This window comes from Rhamphochromis sp. 'chilingali' (assembly GCF_963969265.1).
Source record: "Rhamphochromis sp. 'chilingali' genome assembly, chromosome: 2".
Lineage (NCBI taxonomy): Eukaryota > Metazoa > Chordata > Actinopteri > Cichliformes > Cichlidae > Rhamphochromis > Rhamphochromis sp. 'chilingali'.
In genome coordinates this window covers 29915693-29938075 of record NC_137930.1, presented here as the reverse complement: position 1 = coordinate 29938075, position 22383 = coordinate 29915693, and the positions used below count along the sequence as shown (strand labels likewise).

Sequence of the window (22383 nt, the reverse complement as noted above, 5' to 3'; positions counted from 1 at the left end):
AATATTGTAACAGAGAAGAAGGGAAAGTGATAGAGGAGGGAGAGAAATCCAATCCAAGGCACACACCCTAACAGATTTTTGTAAGTTATGTATGCCAAAGTTGAAATACTGTTGATTTGCTTGTCCAGATGTTTGAATGTCATGTTAAACTGCGCACTTTGGGCTGTTTAACCCCAGCTGTGTATCCCCCTTACTCAGTCCACCTGTCTGGCTGCTGTCATTCCCAACCTATTACTCATCGTGGATTAGTTAAAACACTGATTTATGCCATGGAATTTCAAATTGTCTAGCGTGAATAGTGATTAAACAAAGAAGATGTGGTGAATAGCACTGTTTGGCCTGGGTCCCCAATCCAGGGTGTTTGGGTATGAGAACACAGGGCTAAACCAGCACCAGGCTCTGGTTACCACTCAGGATCATATTCAGTCAGGAAGCAGATACGACAACACCAGCTGTACTGGGTTACACAGAAGTGTAGTGTGAGTGTTGTGTGACTGCGTCATCATACTTTCACTTCATGTTTGCCATGTGTTTTGGTGGATTTGCGTGCTCTAGCGAAAGACCATGACGTGATATTAAAGTTATGGAAAATGTGTGTATGTGCGCGTGTGTGTGTGTACAGCCTGTGAGTCATGAAGTGTGTGTCCATGTATTTGGGTAAATTCTCATCTTATTGAGTGTGTTCCCCACTACCACCATCCAACATCTCCAGCATGCAGCTTAGTATGTGTGCTCAGATACAGAGTATGTGTGTCTATTTGTGATTTTTGGGTATCACAGCCAGAGCCTAAGCATTTCCAGATGTGATAGCTGGAGACAGGCAGAGACGGAGGCAGAACATGCGACTCTAGCTGACTCATATAGAGTCAAGATTGTATTCCACTGAATTCCCACCCAATATGAAATCATAATACACCCAATGTAATTGAATAAGTTATAGTAAGATGGGTGCAGGGCTATTTAGACTCCTAATATCATGTTTTACACTCATGTTACTCTTACAGCCAAAACAATGCTATTTATCCTTCATGTATATTTGACTGCTTTTGGAAATGTAACAGCTATTGGGCACATGTCTGAAGTTTTCAAACATTCAAGCACATTATGAGCTGTGTCTCTTTTCCATAGACAGATGATTTCTTTTCACACTCACAAACAGATGCATGCAGACAGCTTGCTCCTTTAGCCAGACAGGGAAGGTGTACAGTGTCCTTCATCACAGGTATTAGAGCCTGAGCCTTGAGGACAGGCAGCTATGCCTGGAATGTCAGTTCACCTCTATTGGAGTCAGAAACACACAAACGCATACACGCATGCACACCTGCTATACAAATACACACCCTTGAAAGAACGCACTCTTGCATGCATGCACCGATGCACAGCTACAGTCACATACACACTCCTTTTGTGTGTGTGCAGCAGAATAGCACTGCATATGAAACATTCCTGTACTGTAGTACTGTTTTCCTGGGCCAGTAACAGGATATCCTCCCCCTCTGTACTGTCCTGCCTGCTGGACATGGACTCCTACACACACATTCCTGCACATAAAAACACACACACACACACACACACACACATATAAATGTGTGTAATATTTGCAGCAGGTCAAATAAGTAGACAGAGGAGCTTATCTGGGCATGAGTGTGTGTAAAAAGCAGGGACATCTGGTCCTCACATGATCCCGAATATAATTAACTGGGTGAAAAATCTTTTGACTTGTTGAAGGCAGAGTGTGAATGTATGAGAGATGGAGAAAGGGAAAAAAGAACCTCGAATTCCTTTTGCTGAAATGATAAAGTAGTAGCAGAGGCATTATAAGTCGAAGACTCGGCACTCCGGGAATCACTAATTGAAATCTATTCCACAACAGCAAAAATGGTGGTAGAAAAATAACTTCCAGGATTATAAAAAAGGTCTTTAACTAATATGGGGGAAAAGTCAAACAACTTCTTGTGCAGTTTTTATTAGATTTGAGTTATGATTTGTTCAGTTTTTATGAAATTTAAATTAAACCAGGTAAAGCTTCAAAATAGTTGCCCAAATACATGCCCTGAGTCATTTCATCATGTCTGTGAAATTTAGAGACTTGCCTGTAGTAAAAGTAATAAGACAGCCTGCGATTAGTTTTATGATAGTTTAACCAATCACTGTACAGAGAAAGTAATTATAAAATTGGTCTTAGTCAAAACTAAAGCGCTTCTTGGAAGTGGTGTTTTTGTTAGCTGTCCAAATGTCTCTAGAGACTGTATCAGTCTCGCTCACTGTATCAGTACATTTCTTTTGTCTGCAGGATTGAGTAAATATTTTTGAGTCCATGAATGCGTTTCTTTGGCATAACTTTTTATTTCCCTGATCTCCCTCTTTGAGAATTTGATTCTGTAAAGAATTCACTTTAAAGGCCAGCTGCTGAATTGCAACACAAGGTGGAGGCTCATTCCTTATCGTTGATTTGAGCAAGAGTTAAGAGTTGCACACATATTGTTTTCATTTGTCATTAGCAGACATAGTGCTTAAGATATTGGGTATTGTGAGGTTGTTGTTATGTACTGTGCTGTGTGGGTTGCATACATACACCTTCACAAATACACGAGGAAATGCTTTTTTTCTGGCAGGCAGCGGGAAGCTGGATTGGGAAGAAGAGTTATTATACGCTTGGATAATTATTCTTTATATTTGACTCTACAAATCTTGGAAATCAGATACTTACTTGGGATGGCATGACCTTGACCTCAGTGACATGTGAAGAAGTCCTTTTTTATCATGATATAGCCTTCATTGCAAACCTTAAATAAATATCTCTAAAATTCTAAACATGTCTCAGAGTTATGCTGAAAAACATAGTTCATGCAATAAAGTCTTCTAGGCTGGACTCATTAATATCAGGCTGTTCTAAAAGTTGTCTAAAAAGGCCCCAGTTAATCCAAAACTGCAGTGAGAGCACTAGAGACGAGAAAGAGTTACATATTAGCTATTCTTCCTTGGCTTATTTGGGGTTCCTAGAGTTTTTAAAAGTAGAATTGGAAGCAGAGCCTTCAAGTATCAGGCCCCTCTTCTGTGGAATCAGCTCCCAGTTTGGATTTGAGAAATAGGCACTCTCTGCTTTTAAGAACTTGCTCTCCTGGATCACGTGACTCTGAACCATCCCCTAGTTATGCTGCACTGAGCATTTCTTCTTCACTCACCTCGTTTCACTCCTCACATGTTTCTGCACCACTGCAACATGTCATTAATGTTGGTCTCCTCTCTCCCTTAGCCTGTGTAATTTCCTGTCCCCATATGCTCTCTTTTTCTTTTCTGTTTCCTCTAACCATACCATCGGTCACAGTGGATAGCTGCCCCTGTCTGGACCTGGTTCGGCTGGAGGTTTCTTCCTCTTAAAAGGGAGTTTTTCCTTCCCACAGCTTGCTTGCTCACAGGGGGTCACTTGAGTGTTGGGGTTTTTCCCAGAATACTGTAGGTTCTTACAATATAAAGCACTGTGAGGTGACTCTTGTTGTGAATTGTATTTTTGAATTCTTTTTTATGTCATTTTTACTTTTTGTTTTTAATTTAGTTCAGTTTCATTTTCATTTCCAAGTTAGTTGGTTTGTTTGTTTCAGTTTAGTTTGTGTTTGAAAAGTTTAGTTTCAGTTTTGTTGTTGTTGGTTTCATTTTGGTTTATGCCTTTTAAATTATTATTGTATGAAAGGTGTAACAGATGGGCAGGATTTAGGGAAACCATTACAAGAATTGCTATAAAAACACAACCTTTTCAAAGCAGCTGACTTACTGTCTTGTGGACATCCACAGTCTCAATAAACATATCCATCAAAGCTTCATCAGGGACACTGTGATAATAGAATTTTTCCAAACTTACAAACACTAAAGCTAAGCAGATTTCCTATATATTTTTCTTTAATTTTCAAAGGGTTTTTTTTGTTTTGTCTTATATTTTATCAAAAGTCAAGTTTTTTTTCATATACAGTTTTAATTTTTAGTTTAGTTTTAATTAAATGTAAAAGCTTAAAACTTTGGTTGGAAGATGTTAATATATTGCCAAACCTGTTCTCACAACAAGTTATTAGCAGATTTCTGTTAACATTTGTAAAGACAGTAATTTCCCAGAGGATAAATGTCAATAAACTCCATGCTCTCCTCCCTTTTCCTTTAGCACCAGTATGAGACTGACATTTGTGGTTTCTGGTAAAATCCCCCAACTATTGGGTGGCTTGTTATAAATTCTGTAAGCTGCTTTTTGAGCCCCATCTTCCAGTAAAAATATTATTCATGTTGATGCCTTAAAACCTACAAAACAAAGTAAATCTCCATTAATTTTAGGTGTCTTGTGTCGTAATTAGCCAACATTTGTATGTTAAACCCATATGGGGGGGGGGGGGGGGGGTTTCCACTGAAATCCTGATTGAACTGGCATTTTAAGCATGCTGATGTTAGTAATTAGGACAAAAAAACACTGTCCCTGAAGACTCACAAATCCATTAGACAGTGTTTTGGTTTTTTGAGGTCTATTGTTATTTTACACTAGATTTTACAGAGGCACATTAGAGAATGTGTTAATAGATCGATAAAGAGAGAGAGTATGGAAGCAAAGAGATGACCAAGATGCCCTCAGACAACATTTTTATTAAAAGGGAGGTGGAAGAGAGAAATAAAGAAAAGATGACTAGGGAGGTGAAGGGAATGTAGAGGAAACTGTCCCTTCACAAAGCTTTTTAAATAGAGCTGGTCAAATCCTCCAAGAGACTTCACTGGCCACTGTTTCAGCATTTGAGCAATCTCAGAGAGCAGAGAGGAAGGAAAAAGCTCAAAAGGGGCGGTGAAGAGGAAGTGTAGATCAAGAAACTGAAAGGGAGCAAAAAGAGGGAGTGGTACGTGAGGAAAAGAAAGTGATCCAGGCTTAATTTTCATGTTGACAATAAATCCAGCTGAATTATGCCACTGATTGTCCAAAACCCCGTCCTGTGGATAGTAAGAAGAAGGAATGTTCCCAAATGGTACAATATGACAGTCTGGTAGTTTGTCTGAGGCCTGAGGTGGAAGAGAAGAAAAAGCCGCTCACTTTTGCAGAGCTGTGTCAAATGATTACTATTTTCTTTATTTGTTGTTTATGATTTAAAAAAAAGAAAAGAAAAATATCCTCATAAAATCCCAGTGCTCAGGATGACCTCATGAAGTGTTTGATATGTCTGACAAAATGTTGAAAACACCCACATTTTCAGATTTGTAATCCTGGTGACATATTTTCTACTAGTACTACTAGTACTTCTACTCGTATGTGAAGTTGACAGCTAGTTTTCTCTCTAATAACCTGTTGGTTAATGGTTAATTTATCAGCAGACTAGTTTACTAAAGTTATTCTCATTAAATCCCCTCACACAGACTGAAATATTAAAAAAGAGGGGTCAACAACTCCTCATTAAGCTCCTGTTAGAGATACGCACATGCTTAAGGATGAATTATAATGGCTACAAGGCAGTAAAGAAGGAAACCAACATTTTTAGAGAGTAATGTCCAGGAAAAGAGAGGCTGAACTGTGTAAATTTAGCTTCTTATTAATGGTTTATCTGGAATGTGAAGGATGATTCATTAAACCAGGTTGAGGATCTGATCTGTGCATACTAATGCTTCAATCAATATGGACCTTACAAGACTCAGCTACTGCCTGTATCATTCTTCCTTGAATGACTACAAGTGATATGTAAGTTTAAAAAGTGTATTTATAGAATGAAACATAATATATTAAAAAAAAAAAAAAAAGGTCTTATGATAGAACATCACCATTTTGCCTTATCTGGTGATATGTGCTTCATAATGTGACATACTTTCAAACCATGGTATAATAAGTATGATGTAGCCGTGTTAGCTGACCTGAGGTCACCTGTGTATTTTTATAATAGTGTGCCGTACATATTAAATTCCATGATATGTAGCAGTTGTCTATCAGTCAGACAATTAGTTGGAACTGGCCCAACGTGCACCACATTAGGAAAATCTTTTGTGTTTAGACGGCATTCATTCTTCTCAAAATAGCTACTGACAACATGGCCCTGAGCCTGGTGCTTAATCTGAAACACTTAAGTGCAGCTCCTCCTAGAAAAGACGAGTGAATGTGTGTAAAGGTGTATCTTCAACCTGAAATGTCTTCAAAGCTGACATAGCAAACAGAACGCCTGAGTGCTTTGACTGTTGTAGCAGTCTTCTGTCATACAGAGCAACTGTGTGTATTTTGTCGCCCCTTAGTGGTGGGAACCAGTCAGAACACAGTGTTCTGCTGCAATGCAGACCAAAGAACATTCATGTGTGAATTGATGTGTCTAAATGATAGTGGTTAGAAGCGGCTGACCTTTCAAAATAATATCTAAAGTTATTAAATGTCCACATTGTCTTTATTAAACCAACTATCAGTCAGCTTCAGCCGGCAGAGCTTCTGAAACACCAATGTTTCTTTGTTGACAGAAATCATGGCAAGCAGAGGATGTCAGTGACTCAGTCCCGAGAGAGCGAGCCCTGAAAACTGTCAGTTTCCAGGAGTCAGTCAGCGTTATCACTGACAGGCCTGCAGCCATGGAACTGGAGAGCCAGCAGATCCAGCACGACTGTCTCAGCAGTCCCAGTAACAGAGCCCACAGTCCAGTTGGAATGAAAGTAGAGACTCCTGACTGTGAGGTAGTGCAGGTATGCAGATCAAAACAAGTTAACTAAAAGGTTTTAACTTCTTGTTTTATTATTTGAAATTGGCGGCACATTCTGTCACAGTATTTTGAAATATGACTGTTGTTTCCACAGGAGATCTGCTACCTGGACCAGGTGTTAGATGCAGCCTCAGACACACCCACAAATGGGAACTCCTCTCTGTCACGTCACACCAAACCCATCAGCATAGATGGAACTTCTCCTTCTGTGTGTGTGTCACCCTCCTCCCCTGTCAATCACCACTCGATCGTTGTGGAGGGACAAAAACAAACCACGTTTCTCCACCAGGACGAGTCTGCCGTTAAAACCAACGGGCACGCGCAGGGAGACGAGTCTGGGGGCAGCAGGGCAAAGTTTGAGCTGCGAGCATTTCAGGAGGAGAAACGCCCGGCCAAGCTGTTCACCCCTGGAGAGGAGCAGCAGGTCAGGGTGACGAGGAGACGTCCCTCAGAGGAGGTAAAAGGCTGCTGGATAATGTATCAGACTGTAACAAATACGCTATTCAGAAACACAGCCACAGGAGACCACGGTTTGTTTTATCAAATCATGTCTTATGAAAACAAAAATGATGTAAAACAAGCAAAGATGAGTTACTTGGGGTAGGTTTACCCCATTCACTAGCATGCTTTTGTTTATAATGATAAATAACCATTCTAACACGAAAAACAACAAAATAAAATGAAATGATTAGTACTTAATCCAAAAAGTGTACTTGCTTTCAGTTGCTCTATTTTAATACCAGAGGCCTACTCTTAAAGACCAGTGTTCCTTCATTATTACTATACAAAATATAAAACACCTGGAAACATTTTTTAATGTACAAACTACGTAAGTAGAAAGGTCATGACTGAGATCACTGTAATCTTACTGCCACATAAGACTTCATATTGAATTGTGAAATACAGGCTTGAAGGAAGGAATTTTGAAATTGAAAGTGTGTGGCAACTGTCAGTGACTCATGATATGACATCAAAGCTCAAAAAGACATATGTGGTAACATAAATAGAAACAATGGCAATCCCCTGAAATTCTATCAACAGAAGGGGCTCAAAACACTGTTTTTGATCCTAAGTAATATTAAAGCGTCATACTAAGACCACAGTCCAAAATGTAACCTCCCACAGGCCTCAGGAGAAGCCTGAAACTGCGACACTTTCCCACAATAGTTACACTTACTCATACACTAAAAGATTTGGCAAAGACTCGGGATTTTGCAAGGTTACTATTTGCAAGGAGTACAACTTAATTCCTTGAGAAATTGTTCCCGTCATGCTGCAGATTTCCAAGGAAGAAAAACTGCTGAGTAATGGAACAGACACAGAAAGAGCTTTAGTGGTTTGTTCTGAAAAAAAGACAGCTCTGACTGAGATTTATGAGCACCTTACACTGAATGATCGAGACACAACTGCTGTGATTTTACCGCAACACGATTGTGTGACACTGACGTTGCTTGAAAAGCTGTTAGCATTACTTGTAAGATGGCATTAACCAGTACACAATACACAATAAAAACTTTCTTTGTTTCCTTGTTGGTGCACTAGTTTATTGGAAATTCTCTTTGTACATTTTCACACTCTTCTTCTCCTGGTTTGTTTTTCCATGTCAGGTTCAGGAATTGGAGCGTGAGCGTCAGGAGCTGATCAGAGACCAGGCAGTGAAGAAAAACCCTTCGATTGCTCAGCGCTGGTGGAACCCTCCTCAGGAGGTAGATCACCATTTAATCTCTGGTAGTTTTCGTTTTTCATTTAAACTGTGTTGTCCTAATGACAAATTGATTGATTTGCCATTTTGTTGTTTCAAATCATTCAAGATCCCTTTGGAAGAACAGCTAGAGGCAGATAAGCTCGAGTCTCTCAGGAAGTACCAGGAGAGGAAACAGCAGCGACATAATCACACTTATGCATACACACAGGTAAGACACACAAACACATGCACAAAACAAAGGAGCTCAAGCTCACACACTCAAACATGTTCTTTGACTTTGAGGAAGCATGATAAATTTGGACTGTAATAGATTAAATAAAGATGTCTTAAGCCTCATTGCTGTGCAGTTTTCTAATTGACTCTTTTGTATTCTGTACTCTCATCTGTTTTGCAGCCTCAGGTGTCAGGCCCTCCCACAGTGGTAACCCTTGATTCGGAGCTAACCAGGAAGGAGGACATCGTGGAGGAGCAGATCAACTTCTCCTCTGCTAGGAAGCAGTTTTTGCAAGGGGAGGCTACCAAGAAGGATGTAGCTCCTCAAATATACTCTGCCCTTCTCGAAATCCACAGCCAGGGGCAGCCACGGGAGCAGTGACATTGTTGCAGAAACTGGGGAGACGCACGTGACCTGGTCTGATGAAAGAACTAAAGATGAATTCACATGTGCGCTAGCTGTGATGACAATCCTACCTGAGGAAGAGGAAGCAAAAGGTCATTTTCATCCAGCTTTTCACCCAGAGGAGTCTGACTCAGGACTGGACGAGTTATCAGTCCGCTCTCAGGACACTACTATATTTAGCTTGGATAACGTTTCTGACAGCGGGGCTTCGCTACCCCCTACCCCATTGCCACTTACCCCTGTGTCACCACCTACCCCTCAGCCAACTACTCCAGTCAACGGGCAGATGAGTGGCAGTCCAACAGAAGATGAGCTGGAGTACCACGCTGGGGTTCTTGTTCAAAATGCCATCCAAAATGCCCTAGCAGCTGAAAACGTAGAAGACTGGCAGCAAGCTGACTTGAATTCTTCACAGCTGAGTACCCCTGCATCTCCATGCTCTGTATCCACAAGCAGCCCAGTGCCAGTTTCTTCCTCCCCTGTGTCTTCTGGTGGAGCCCCCAGTTTCCAGTCACTTGTGTCCTCCAGTCCTGCGCCATCCAACTCATCCCCACAGCCAGACAGGCAGCCAGTGGTGAGAGTTGTTTCCCAAGAGAAGCCATCAGAATCACAAGAGGCTCAGAAGCAACAGCAGTCCCCAAGACCAGCACAATCACAGCTCCAGACGCCTTCTCCTCCACCGTCTCAGCCTGTCTCACCACCACAGAGGCCCAGAGACGGAGGTCCCAGGATTAAAATCCAGTCCTCCTACACCAGAGCACTTGCTTCATCAGCTCCAGCCCCAGCTCCTGCGCCTGTGCCTGCTCCTGCCACAACAGCTCCTGTCTCTAGGCCAACCCCTGTATACCGTCCCCCGTCTCCTCCAAGCCCAGAGAAACCAGAGTTCAGCTACTTCAGTAAATACTCAGAGGCGGCTGAACTGCGTAGCACGGCGACAGCAGCGCGAGGGCCAGAGGTGGAGGCGGCTAGCGGCCCGTTCCGCCTGCGCTCCAAGAAGCAGCGAACTCTGTCCATGATTGAAGAGGAGATCCGAGCAGCTCAGCAGAGAGAGGAAGAACTGAAGAAGCAGAGGGAGGTGCAGCCTACCGTTGTTGTCCGGCCCAGCGGCACTTCCAGCAGTAGTCATGGACCTGTGAGGACGGGGATGCGGCACGCCACTATTTCCCCCACAGATAAGATGAAGAGCAACAGTTTGCCAACTAGACTCACATTGACAGCACGGACAGCGCCAGGTCAGTTAGTACTGCAGGTCCTCACAAGGGTCATACAGTCATACAGTTAACAAGCTTATTAGTTTATTTTAAATGCCAGAATCAACCCATCAACTTCAACATTACTCAGTTGGAAAGCTAATGGGTAAATATTAGCATGTAAATTTGCTGTTTATGAATTCCTGTGACTAAAAGAAAGAGTTTTTTTTAGCTTCTTTTTTTAACAGAAGAGAGCCATGCAGCCAGCAGCACAAGGAAAAGTTCATGCTGTATTATTCTAGAGTGGTAAAGGAGGAAAAGCCCTATGTTAGAAATGGTCTAAAAGTAGCTCATGAGGTAGAAAAGGTCATCTACTAATTGGAAGTTGGTCAGATCCCCGACTGCTCCAGTCTGTGTGTCAAAGTATTCTTAGGCAAGATACTGAAGATTAAAATGCTCTTTAATGCGTCCATCCGAGTATCTATGTGTGTGAATGTTAGATAGAAAGCACTTAAGTATAGAAAAAGTGCTTGTGTGAATGGGTGTGAATGAGGCATGTTGTATAAAGCTAGATTTTGAGTGCTCAAGTAAAAAAGTGCTGTATAAGAATCAGTCAGTCCAACCACCCACAAAATGACTGCTTGCATGCTCTTTCCTCAGTCATAGCAGGCAGAGCACAGGTTTTCTGTGTCTTATGTATATCTAAGAACAATAGCTTTGGCTCCAAACGATGTAAATGTAACAATTTTTAAAAAGAAAAGAACTAAAAAAATGTTTAAATAACCCATAGTATGGATTTTTTTTATTTTTTTTATTTTTGGGGTTTGCAGGAAAGATTGAGAAAGTTCGACCTGCTCCACCTGTCTCCCCCTCGACCTCTGAAGGAGCCCTGTCTGATGCTGGCAGCGAGGACTCTGGAGGATCACGACCCAAAAACTTCATGCAGACTCTTATGGAAGACTACGAAACACACAAAGTGAAGAGGAGAGAGAAAATTGAGGACAACAGTGTAAGTATTTCAACCCAGGGAAAGATAAATGACTAGACACAGAATAAGAGAAAGAGACTGAGGTGCTTTTCACTGCAAAATCAAAAGCTTTCTGTTGCAGAAAACGCGTAATACAAAGCACCACAAACTAATGTAGTAGTTGTGAGCATCAGTTATTATAAATCCCCTGATCTCTGTGAAAGTGCCAAGAGATGACCCAGTTTGTCACATAATACGTATTTGTTCAGCCGGGCTTTGGTTAAATCACCTCCCCTAAATGTCAACGCCCGTGACCTGGTATGAGCACATACTGTACATCACCAAAGGGTAATTCCCAGCCTGGAAGAGAAGAGAGTCAAACAGTCAGAGTGAAAGTAAGAGGGGCTTTCTGTCCTGACCCCATGTTTTTGTCTTTTTTTTAATGTTTTGTAATAAATGTAATTCGACACCAGAACGCTTATGTATTCAAAATGGGGTCTCACGAAAAGGTGAAAGGTTTGGCACGCAAACACAAAGAAATTGTTGGAAATGTTGCGTAATCAGAAATGACAGACAGAAGTTTCACTTTTCAGTTCATGAGCACCGCACGCTCAAATTCATATTCACACACAGCAGATCCACTGGGAGGGAACATTTCATTCCAGCTGCTGTAAGATCACATACTTCAAGTTACTTCACTGAATTTATTCCACACAAACATCTCTGCTGCGCAGTTGTTAGATGCTGATGTTGTTGCTAATTGTGCTTTTGTTTATCCATGATGGCATCACATGTGTTGACTTCGTGTACTGTTGCTTCTCTCCTGCTTCTTGATCAGTATGCCCGTTTGTTGCTGGCTAACGAGGTAACCACTGAGGTACCTGAGGAATCTCTTCCCTCCTGTAACTGCCTTTACTGACAGACCTGGGTCAGACCATACACATTAGATTCATATACAACAGAGTCCAAGTAGATGGCAAAAATCAGCTTTATGCAGTGCTGTGCAAAAGTTTCAGGTACTAAACGTGAACTAAGGATGGATTTAGATCCACTTCCATAAAGCTTTCTTCAGGGTACAATAAAAAGAAATCTGGTTAATATTTAGTGTGAGGACCCTTTCCCTTTACAGCATCATGGCCTCTCTGGATTCAAAATAAGCTATTTCTGAGTCAGTGTTGATACTAGGGTGAGCTTGAATAGTCAGTTTTGTTTAGGAAGAGTATTTGGACTAAGTGGCCCATGGGAGCCATACTAAGAGTTGGCTGGATTCTCTAAAGACTCAGGAAAAGTGCTTCAGTGCTTCCACCCCGTTAGCTGAGAATATACTGGATTATCCTCTATGAAAGAAAAGAAGTTACAGTTATGAATGTGGTTTCCTTTAATACCATAACCTGCTGTTATGTTTTGAACATCATCAAACTCCCAGCTGAGCAATAAACATGAAGCTCCTGTAATAAAAACCTTTTTATAAAAAAAGAGCTCTATTAAAATAATCAGAGTGAGTTTAAATTTGCATTACTTGTGTGTGTCTCATTGGATCGTTGGGATCATAATTTATTAATTGGACTTTGGGTCCCTCATTACATTCAGTTATTAATAATAAGAATCTAAATGTGTTTATTACCTAAAACCTTTGCACAGAAGTGTAGCATGTATCAGTATCACCTGAAGAAACTGCCTATTCACAGTGATTTTGACTTCCCGAGTCCAGTTACAGAGTCAGAATGAGAAGAGTTCCACTTCCACTTTGTTGTTTTCATCTTCTAATTGTCCTTCAGTCAGTCTTTTAGAAATGAAACCAGTGCTGAAAATGTAGATGGTAGATTGGAAACCATAGACAGGGCACTTTCTGAACAAAACCCACATGTGTTTTTATGTCTGCTCCCAGGTCTGGTTGTACTCTCATTTCCTTGTTCTGCTCTGTGGTGTTGGTGCTGCATGTGCTTGTCCGTGGATTTGGTGTGAACCTTTAATCCACACATTCCAATTTATGTACATGCTGTATAGAGTGTTGATTTAAAAAGTTTCTTTCAATATTTAAAACAGAAGGAGCCATTTTAATGGTGCCATATAGCTATATATGATAAATATGTTTGTAAATGATATTCAAAAGTGTGTAGTCGTTAAAAGATACGGTACTTGGGTGTGCTTCAATCTGACACTACGTAATTGGCCTAAGCTTTGAGAAGCTCATGTCCATACTTTTCTATCATCATGACTGCTGTCAGCCCTCTGCCACTACCCACAATCCACTTCACCTACACCCTGTCCTGATCTACCCTGGATTCCAGTTGACAAAGAAATCTTTTCCCCTTGTCCTTGTCTGTCTGCTTGAAGGTGATTGTGAGTATCAGCATGGGTGTGGGAGAGGAATAATGACTGGACACGTTTAATGTGGTGTTCAAGCATGAATTTTCCCTGAAATGGAGTAAAGTTACTTTTGTTGTTGCTGTCAAACACTGCAGGTGCTCTTTATTTTTGTCATTTAATTAAAGTGATTAGATGTGCGCGCCCTCAGTGTTTGACATACACTGCATGTCATGTTAAAGTCACTGTGGCGTGCGTGTTTTGGGGTTTTTGTTGTTGTTGTTTTTTATGTTTGTAACAATTACATTGCTCCTGGTCGCACTTGCATCTGATTGGTTGCTTTGTAATCATCAGGTTCTGGAGGCCACTCGTGTGACCAGGAGGAAAAGCGACATGGCGCTGAAGTGGGAAGCCGGCATCTATGCCAATGAGGAAGGCAAGGAAGAAGAGGAAGAGGAGGAAGAAGAGGAGGAGGAGGAGGAGGAGGAGTAAAAAACTCCCTTCAGAGACAACTAACAAGCCAATTGGAGAGAATGAAGGAAGAGAAAGACTGAAGGAAAAGTGAGAAAGCAGGAAGGAAAACTATTTATTTTATTAAGAGTATCTGAAGATCACATGACCCCAGCAGTGTGAACCAGTGGGGCTTTTTGGACCTGAAAACTGAAGGTATATTAGCATGTTAAGGGGCTGAGGATGTGGGAAATATGTGAAGGTGGTCAGCAATAAAAGAGACACTTCAAAGGTGTTTGATGGTGGTTTTAGAGCAACGTTTAGTGTTTTTAATAGCTGGTAGATGCTAAATGACTGAAATATTCTTAGGATTTTTCACCTTTATGCTATTATTCAAATAAGATCTAAAGCTTTTATTTTGACTGGTTGCCTGAGACTCTCTGATGGTGGTTTCATCTGCGCGTGCTATATAATAACCACAGTCATCTTCTGAAAGTGTGGAACGCTTTTAATCAAGAGGACGATATAAAAGATAGGCAGATGCAGCTATTCAAAAAAAGAAAGTTCTGAGAGGAAGTAGACAAGGAGAGGCCAGATCACCCTCTTAGTTTTTGTAATTTCAGAAATACTTTTACCTGGATTTACTACTGGAAAGCTGCTGTGTTTTCCAAGAACCGAACCGAAAGGTGCCCCAAAGCGTCACTTTCAGAGCCCATAATGGCACAGTGCAGATATGACACAAGTTTGACACGCTTGCCAGGAGCTTTTGCCTTCTTGTCAAGCATCTTTACTGAATTTTGAGCAGTCAGCATCCTTTTTGTGTTAAATGCTAGTCAAGAAATTAGCAAAACTAGCAAAACTAAACTTGCCTTAGACCGCCAGTGCTTGTCGGTGAACGGTATGTATTGTATCCTCTCCTATCCTGCATTACTACACTGTCGGTAGACCTTAGGGAAAATAAGCAACCACCTTAGATAGAAAGTTTGCCTGTAATCGCTTCTTTTCCAGTGCAAACAGAAAGGGGGGGGGGGGGGGGGGTAGCACTACCTGCTGGTAGTGCTTACACCATTTGAGTGAATTTGTGTGTTAATTAAAGGGCTGGGTCAGGGGTTTTATATAAAAAAATCACTTATTTTACTTTTGTTGGCTACGTCGCTTTGTTGACCTGTGCTTTCTGATGATGTAAGCAGTTGTTTCATGTATTATACTGAGGTAGGACTGTGTATTTGACCTATGAACGTCTGTATCTACTTGCTAGCCGAGGATAAAGTTTGATGAAAAAAATAATCAAAAAAGGTTTTTATAAGAAGTCGTTATACCAAAACAGAATGTTATTTAGAGAAAACCCACCAGCCTGAGCTCTCCACGTCCTTTTTAAGGCGTACAAGTGTGCGAATGGATTCACACTCCTTTCCTAACCTGAAACAAGCACAGCTGAAAAAAAAGTGCAGTGGCAAAAAGAAGGCAATAAAGGTCTTTCGAGACGCTGAGCTGTGCTGTAAGTTGGGCTTGTAAGGGTTTTTTTGTTTTTTTACTAACTGTATTGTGACTGAATTTTGCAGAATGACATTGATTTTGTGTTTTGAAGTGTTGAAATCATACAAAGTGACGAGGAAAAACAGGATTCAGCTTCAAGAGTAAAACAGTAAATACACTTTAACACAACCACACTTCTCCCTGGAGTATAACAGACTGTCTTTAATTTAAAATGAAAAGTAGAAATGTGTCAAACTGGCTGTGGAAACGGTATTTCTGGACAACTTTTGATTGTATTCCTCTGTCGTAGCCTTTGAGATTCGTTTCTGCGTCCAGATGTGAGGAGAAACAACATCGTTTTTGTAAACCAAAAGTCACAGTTTTGACCTGTCCAAGTGCCCTTCAGCAAGGCAGCAACTTCTCTCTTTGCTTCCAAACACACTGAATGTACGCTGAGCTAAACCACAGATGTAATTGCTGGACATCTACTAACCTATCAAGTCAAGCCACCCTTTGCAACTTATTCCACTCGACTGTCTTGTGATATGCTTTGTCAAGAAAGCGTGGCACAAACGCCATAAACCAAAAGTGAAAATCAAGGACTCATTCCTCTGCGGTGTCCACTTCCACCAAACCCAGAACAAATAATATTAAAACCCACACATATGTTCCAGAGAATCATCCAAGTTCTCCTTTCAGGGTCTTCTGTGGTGCAGCAGAGGTGAAGTGTCTTTAACGCTGGTATGAGATTATTTTTGACTTAAAGGCTAAAAGACAACAGGACGGAAAAGGTTTTCATCCTTGTGGGAACCAATCAAAGTTCTCATTAGAGTCGCTTATGAAACGTACACACAGAGGAATTATTGAATGGTGTGATCTATTATTATTATTATAATTATTATTATTATGATTTTGATGTTTGAATTTATGGTGCAGAGATGATTTTATTTATCATTTTAAATGCTGGTAGCTTGTTTTCGGCCTACAGAGCTTCTCCAGTGTGGAACTCACTGTCTGTGTGTGTGATAAAGCAATCTTATTACTACAATATAAACACAGTATAACCCCTGTTCCTATGTTAACCACTTGTATGCTCATACTCTGCTTTGTTATTTTATAGCACATGTAAGGCTCACAGTTACACACCCACTATACATATTATGAATATTTTCTCATTAAAAACAAAACCTGTACATGTGGGTTTCCTGAGTGGTTCATTTGCATGTGTTTTCAGTGTTAATACTGGAAGCGGAGGTGGGGGGATCATTTCATTGTCCATATACATACACTAACCAAAGGGACACTTCATTCACACTTTGCTGTGACCCTATCCTCTGAATGTGGCAGCAGAGATTGAGTTTTTCTAATCTTCTATTGTCCAGGCGTTCTGACTGATGTCCCACCAGGATAAGGCCCAGAGGAATACCCAGGAAACGCCTCGGTGTCCCCTACTGAAGAGCTGGATGAGGCAGTTGGTTAGAGGGACATTTAGGCTTCACGTTAGAGACTGCTGCACCCGTGATCTGGATAAGCAGTTGAAAATGGACGAATGGATGGATATTGTCCCGTTTTGGTGTACAATAGAATTTCAGTCTCCGTTTCCTGTTCTAAGCTGACAGGAGTGGCACCTGGTGTGATCTGCTCCTGTAGCCCATCTGCTTCTGTGCTTAACTGAATTACTGTTGCCATCCTATCAGCTCAAAGCATTCTGCGCATTCTCTGACATCAACAGGGCATTTTCATCCAGAGAACTGCCACTTACTGGATGTTTTCTCTCTTTTTGGATCCTTCTCTGTAAACAGACGAGCAGTTTGTGAAATATTAAGACCAGTCTATCTGACATCAACAACCATGCTGTGTTTAAAGTCACTTAGATCATATCTTCCTAACTGTGATGCACAGTTTGAATTTATGTCTTTTTGACTGTGTCTACCTGCCTAAAAACTTATGTCTCCATATGATTGAATGATGAAGGAGCAGTTGAACAGCTACCCACTGACTTGGCCAGGGAGTATACATAGAGTACACTTTACATTACAAACATTTTGAAGGAGGTATGTCTCATTATCGGACCAGAACTGAACAAGCAAACACTTCCTTGAGTTGTCAAAGGAGCTTGCAAAGAAAAGCGTCTGGACTTCTTTAAGTTGCTTGAAGACGTTTCACCTCTCATCCGAGAAGCTTCTTCAGTTCTAAGGTCAAATGGTGGAGAGTCCCAGATATAAACCTAGTGGGAGTATCCCCCCCCAGAGGGACAAAAGGACCCCCTGATGATCCTCTAATCGCCTGAGAGCCACCTCCACAGGACAAGACTCAGCAGTCCATCTGCATCTTAAGGATAAAGGACACTCTTTCGAGGATGCCAATGTTCACATTTTGGACAGAGAGGACAGATGGTTTGAAAGAGGAGTGAAAGAAGCCATCTATGTCCACTGTGAGCGACCATCTTTGAACAGAGGCGGGGGTTTACGACACCAACTCTCTGCCATCTATAATCCAGTTTTGAGATCCCTTCCCAGACGCCTTAACGCCCACTCACATCCTGGGCCATCTGACCTCAGGAATTCGCATGATAAGGTGGGGCCAGGTTTCACAATGAACACACCCGAAACTGGCTGATTGGGACCCACACCCAGTTTCACACCTTGGCTCAGGCGATTAGAGGATCATCAGGGGGTCCTTTTGTCCCTCTGGGGGGGGTTACTCCCACTAGGTTTATATCTGGGACTCTCCACCATTTGACCTTAGAACTGAAGAAGCTTCTCGGATGAGAGGTGAAACGTCTTCAAGCAACTTAAAGAAGTCCAGACGCTTTTCTCTGCAAGCTCCTTTGACTACGATGACCTGGATGACTGAGAACCTTCACAGACACTTCCTTGAGTTCTATTTGTGAGCTGTAAGCAGCAGCTTTTGAAAGTACCTTGTGGTTAGTGCATTGTTGAGCTTGTGGGAACCCATTGTGAATGTGCTTTTTTTCAGTTCAAATTATTTCTATCAACATACAACAGAGACCACTCTAGCAGAAGCCTATCCACAAAGACTGCAGTCACTGCTGTTTATTGGAAGGAAATTAAATGTTTCCTGTTTCAGGCTTCTCCTGGATTACCTGCTTTCTGGTTTACCTTGAAATGAGCTGGCGGTAATGCCTGTATATGTGCTGTTGTATGCATGCGATATCTACTTCGCCTACAGCTCTTCATAGAAATTTACAGGAACTGCACATTTGATTTGGCTTTGCAATACCTGTGTAATTACATGGGTGGTGCGTGCTGGGTCTTTTATCAGCATTTTTCACATTTTAAAGTCACACACTGATAATTTATTTAAAAATGAAAATGAAAGTATACCAGCTGAGATGGATTAACTGCCTTCAATGGGTTCATATCTAATGCCATGTTTTGGACTGCAGCTCAGTTGTGTTTCAGTTTTATATCTCAAACCTAGATAAATGCAACGAGAGATGATTTGTGTGGAGATATAATAGGGAGCACAGAGAAATGGTAATGATGAAAATGTAAATAGTGGCCCAGAGCCTGATGAAAGAAGGTGGTTTCCTAAAATCTGACAGAGTGCACTGAAGCCAGCAGATCAGCAGCAGGGGATGAGGAAGTGGGCGTGTTTCCTCGGTGAGGCTGCTTAGTTTTAAGCACACGCGCACACACCCTTCACTTACTACTGACGGAAGCAGTCCTAGAAGACGGTCATCTTTATTTTTTTTACAAAGCTACAACAATCCAGATCATGGTGGTACCGAACTTGTGTCAAGCAGCCTTCGCGATGCTTCGGCAGATCGAGCCGATCATCGTGCTCGAGCAGCTGGGCAGCACTCTCTTTGATACCGCGCTGCAGATGGTGGTCTGGGACCGCTGTGCCAACGCTACCGACCCGGGCCACTCCAGTGAGGATGCCCAGCAGAAAGCCATGACCGACTTCTACATGATCAACAACCTCATTATCCAGCTGACTCCCATCTTTCCTGCGCTGTTCCTGGCAAGACTGAGCGACCGCGGCCGGAGGAAAGCCCCCATCGTGTCCCCCCTCACCGGCTACCTGTTGTCTAGGGTCATCCTGCTCCTGGTAGTCGTTCTAAAACTGCCGCTGCAGGTGATGTTCGCGGCGGGGACTGTCCTCGGGCTCTCCGGCGGGTTCACCGCATATTGGCCCGGTGTAATGACTCTAGCTTCACTCGGCTCCACGGCGGCCGACCGCTCCAAGGTGAGTTACAGGCGTGCTGCAGCTGCAAAGCCGTGGAAGGAGCGCCGAGAGGAGCCTCAAAATAACTTACTTTCAATCACAAAACTTTGTGTTTGACTGTAAAACTGATGATAATGTGCAAAAACTAAGAATTACAAGGATATAAACGAATAAGTTGGGCCATTAAAGAAGACCGTTTCTTTCTTTCTCTCTCTCTCTCTTTTTTTTTTTCCAGATTTTTCAGTCTTTCGCTATTATTGTTTTCAGGGATTTCCCTTATTTAAAAATGGCCTTTATGTTTTATTGCTCATGTGAGCACAATTGGTCGATATACGAGTCTGCGTCACCTCTTTTAACTAAAATCTATGCAATACAGATGTTGTACCTAAAAGAAACACAATACAACTCAAATATATATTCAGTGAACTTAAAAAAAAAAGTAAGCTTAAACTTTTAACATAAAGCCATAAACACTTTCCCCCTCTTAGTCTGAGAGTACTGTGCTTCAGGAAGCATGTTATATGCACACAGGCGGTCAAAAAGAAAATTACATTTAATTACCAAATCACTCAGGGGTTAGCCCCCTCTGCTGTGGAGCCAGCTCCCAGTCTGGATTCCCTCTCTACTTTTAAGATTAAACTTAAGACTTTCCTTTTTGATAAAGCATGATGATAGTTCTAGATCAAGTGACCCTGAATCCTTCCTTAGTTGTGCTGCAATAGGCCTAGAAAGCTGGGAGCTTCCCATGATGCACCGTTTCATCTTCACTCCCTGTGTTAATACACCAATCTGCATGTAGTCATTAGTTATTATTAAGTTATTATTACTACTCTTGCCCTCTTCCACAGTGTTTCTTTGTCCTGTTTGCCTCCCTTCACCCCCAAACCCGTTGTGACAGATGGCTTTTACTCCATGATTCAGCTGAATTGAACTGGAAAAAAAAAACCCAAACAAAAGCAAAACAGTTTCCTTTAACTGATTTATTCAAAGGAGCTTGCAGAGAAAAGCGTCTGGACTTCTTTAAGTTGCTTGAAGACGTTTCACCTCTCATCCGAGAAGCTTCTTCAGTTCTAAGGTCAAATGGTGGAGAGTCCCAGATATAAACCTAGTGGGAGTATCCCCCCACAGAGGGACAAAAGGACCCCCTGATGATCCTCTAATCGCCTGAGCCAAGGTGTGAAACTGGGTGTGGGTCCCAATCAGCCAGAGTTTCGGGTGTGTTCATTGTGAAACCTGGCCCCACCTTATCATGCGAATTCCTGAGGTCAGATGGCCCAGGATGTGAGTGGGCGTTAAGGCGTCTGGGGAGGGAGCTCAAAACTGGATTATAGATGGCAGAGAGTTTGTGTCATAAACCCCCGCCTCTGTTCAAAGATGGTCGCTCACAGTGGACATAGATGGCTTCTTTCACTCCTCTTTCAAACCATCTGTCCTCTCTGTCCAAAATGTGAACATTGGCATCCTCGAAAGAGTGTCCTTTATCCTTAAGATGCAGATGGACTGCTGAGTCTTGTCCTGTGGAGGTGGCTCTTCTGTGTTGTGCCATGCTCTTGTGAAGTGGCTGTTTGGTCTCTCCTGACTGAGAACCTTCACAGACTTAACTGATTTATATTAAAAGAAATAACCCTGTGCCCCCTTGCAGGTGTTGATGAGGGTGGAGTTCATGTATGGGTTAGCAGGCGTGGTGGGCAGCCTCGCTTCTGGCCATCTGTTCCACCTGTACAGCTCCAGTTTGGGACATGGGACCATCCTGCTTATCATCAGCACACTGCTGCATCTGCTCTGCCTCTTACACTCCATTTTCCTGCTGCAGGTCAGTGTGTGCACGTGAGAGGGTTCAGAGGGGGCGGGGGTCCAGTGTAGCCATGTGTTTTTTGTGTATTTCTAATTGTTTATTTTTATTTTTATTCTTGGAATCAAAAAATATACTGTGAATCAGCTTTGCATGATTCACAGTATATTTTATAATGGCCCTTCATCCACTTTGCTTCTAGCTCCTCCCCCCTTAAAGGTAAGTTTTTTCTGATTAGCTGCCCCTTCAAAACAAAAGGGCTCTGAACACCAGGTAGAGATAACCACATTCAGAGGATCTGATCCTACTGACATCATACAGAGCCAAAAGTAGAAAAAAAAAACTTCTTTCTTTTTGGTGACCTCACCATGACCTAATGACCTAAAAGTACATCTATGACATAAAATAAAGAACAGCAAGCTAAATTGTCGATCATTAAACATGCTGCTGTAATAATAATGTGAATAATTACATTAATCTGTAATTATGTGTCTTATAACTAGAACCATCTTTATTCATGTTCTGCCTTCAGTTTTAGCCACACGTGCTCGCTCTACCACCTCGCCGAGCTCATATACCACGCATGTCCGTCTTTATTAAAGGTGAAAGGTGTAAGCGATGGAGAGCCGGAGGAGAACCGCCACCTACTGTTACGCGCCTCCACTAACTCTTCAGTTGTCGAGGCTCCTGTTGAGATAAACAGAGTGAATGTGGCTCTGTTGTTTGTGGCTGCCATCCTGTACGACTTTGCAGTGGGCGGAGCCATTGAAGTACTGGGCGCCTTTGTGCTGAGAGCACCACTCAGCTGGAACGCCACTCTAGTAAGTTTTTTTACCCCATTTTTGTGATTTGATGCAAAAAAGATGGGATAAAAGTAACACTGCTAGTTTTAACTCTATTTTAAGCAGACGGGACAATTCTAAATATTAGTGTCTAAGCTTAGCCATCGGTTGGTTGGTGATTGGTATGTTGTTAGCTAATGAGCACACCC

The 22383-nt window shown here is 41.9% G+C and overlaps 2 protein-coding genes across 2 annotated transcripts in view; both read left to right on the top strand.

The window, feature by feature from the left end:
- The window catches only part of palm2akap2 (PALM2 and AKAP2 fusion), an 84234-nt gene extending 67635 nt beyond the window's left edge, over positions 1-16599 (top strand). The window contains 8 exon segments of the mRNA XM_080876615.1: positions 6457-6675; positions 6787-7149; positions 8300-8398; positions 8504-8605; positions 8792-8946; positions 8948-10248; positions 11037-11215; positions 13835-16599. Of these exon segments, the coding sequence (XP_080732741.1) occupies positions 6457-6675; positions 6787-7149; positions 8300-8398; positions 8504-8605; positions 8792-8946; positions 8948-10248; positions 11037-11215; positions 13835-13972 (2556 nt within the window). The 3' untranslated portion in view covers positions 13973-16599.
- A 2270-nt stretch (positions 16600-18869) lies between these two features.
- The window catches only part of slc46a2 (solute carrier family 46 member 2), a 16049-nt gene continuing 12535 nt past the window's right edge, over positions 18870-22383 (top strand). The window contains exons 1-3 of the mRNA XM_080874936.1: positions 18870-19621; positions 21243-21413; positions 21995-22213. Of these exons, the coding sequence (XP_080731062.1) occupies positions 19148-19621; positions 21243-21413; positions 21995-22213 (864 nt within the window). The 5' untranslated portion in view covers positions 18870-19147. The remainder of the gene's footprint in view (positions 19622-21242; positions 21414-21994; positions 22214-22383) is intronic.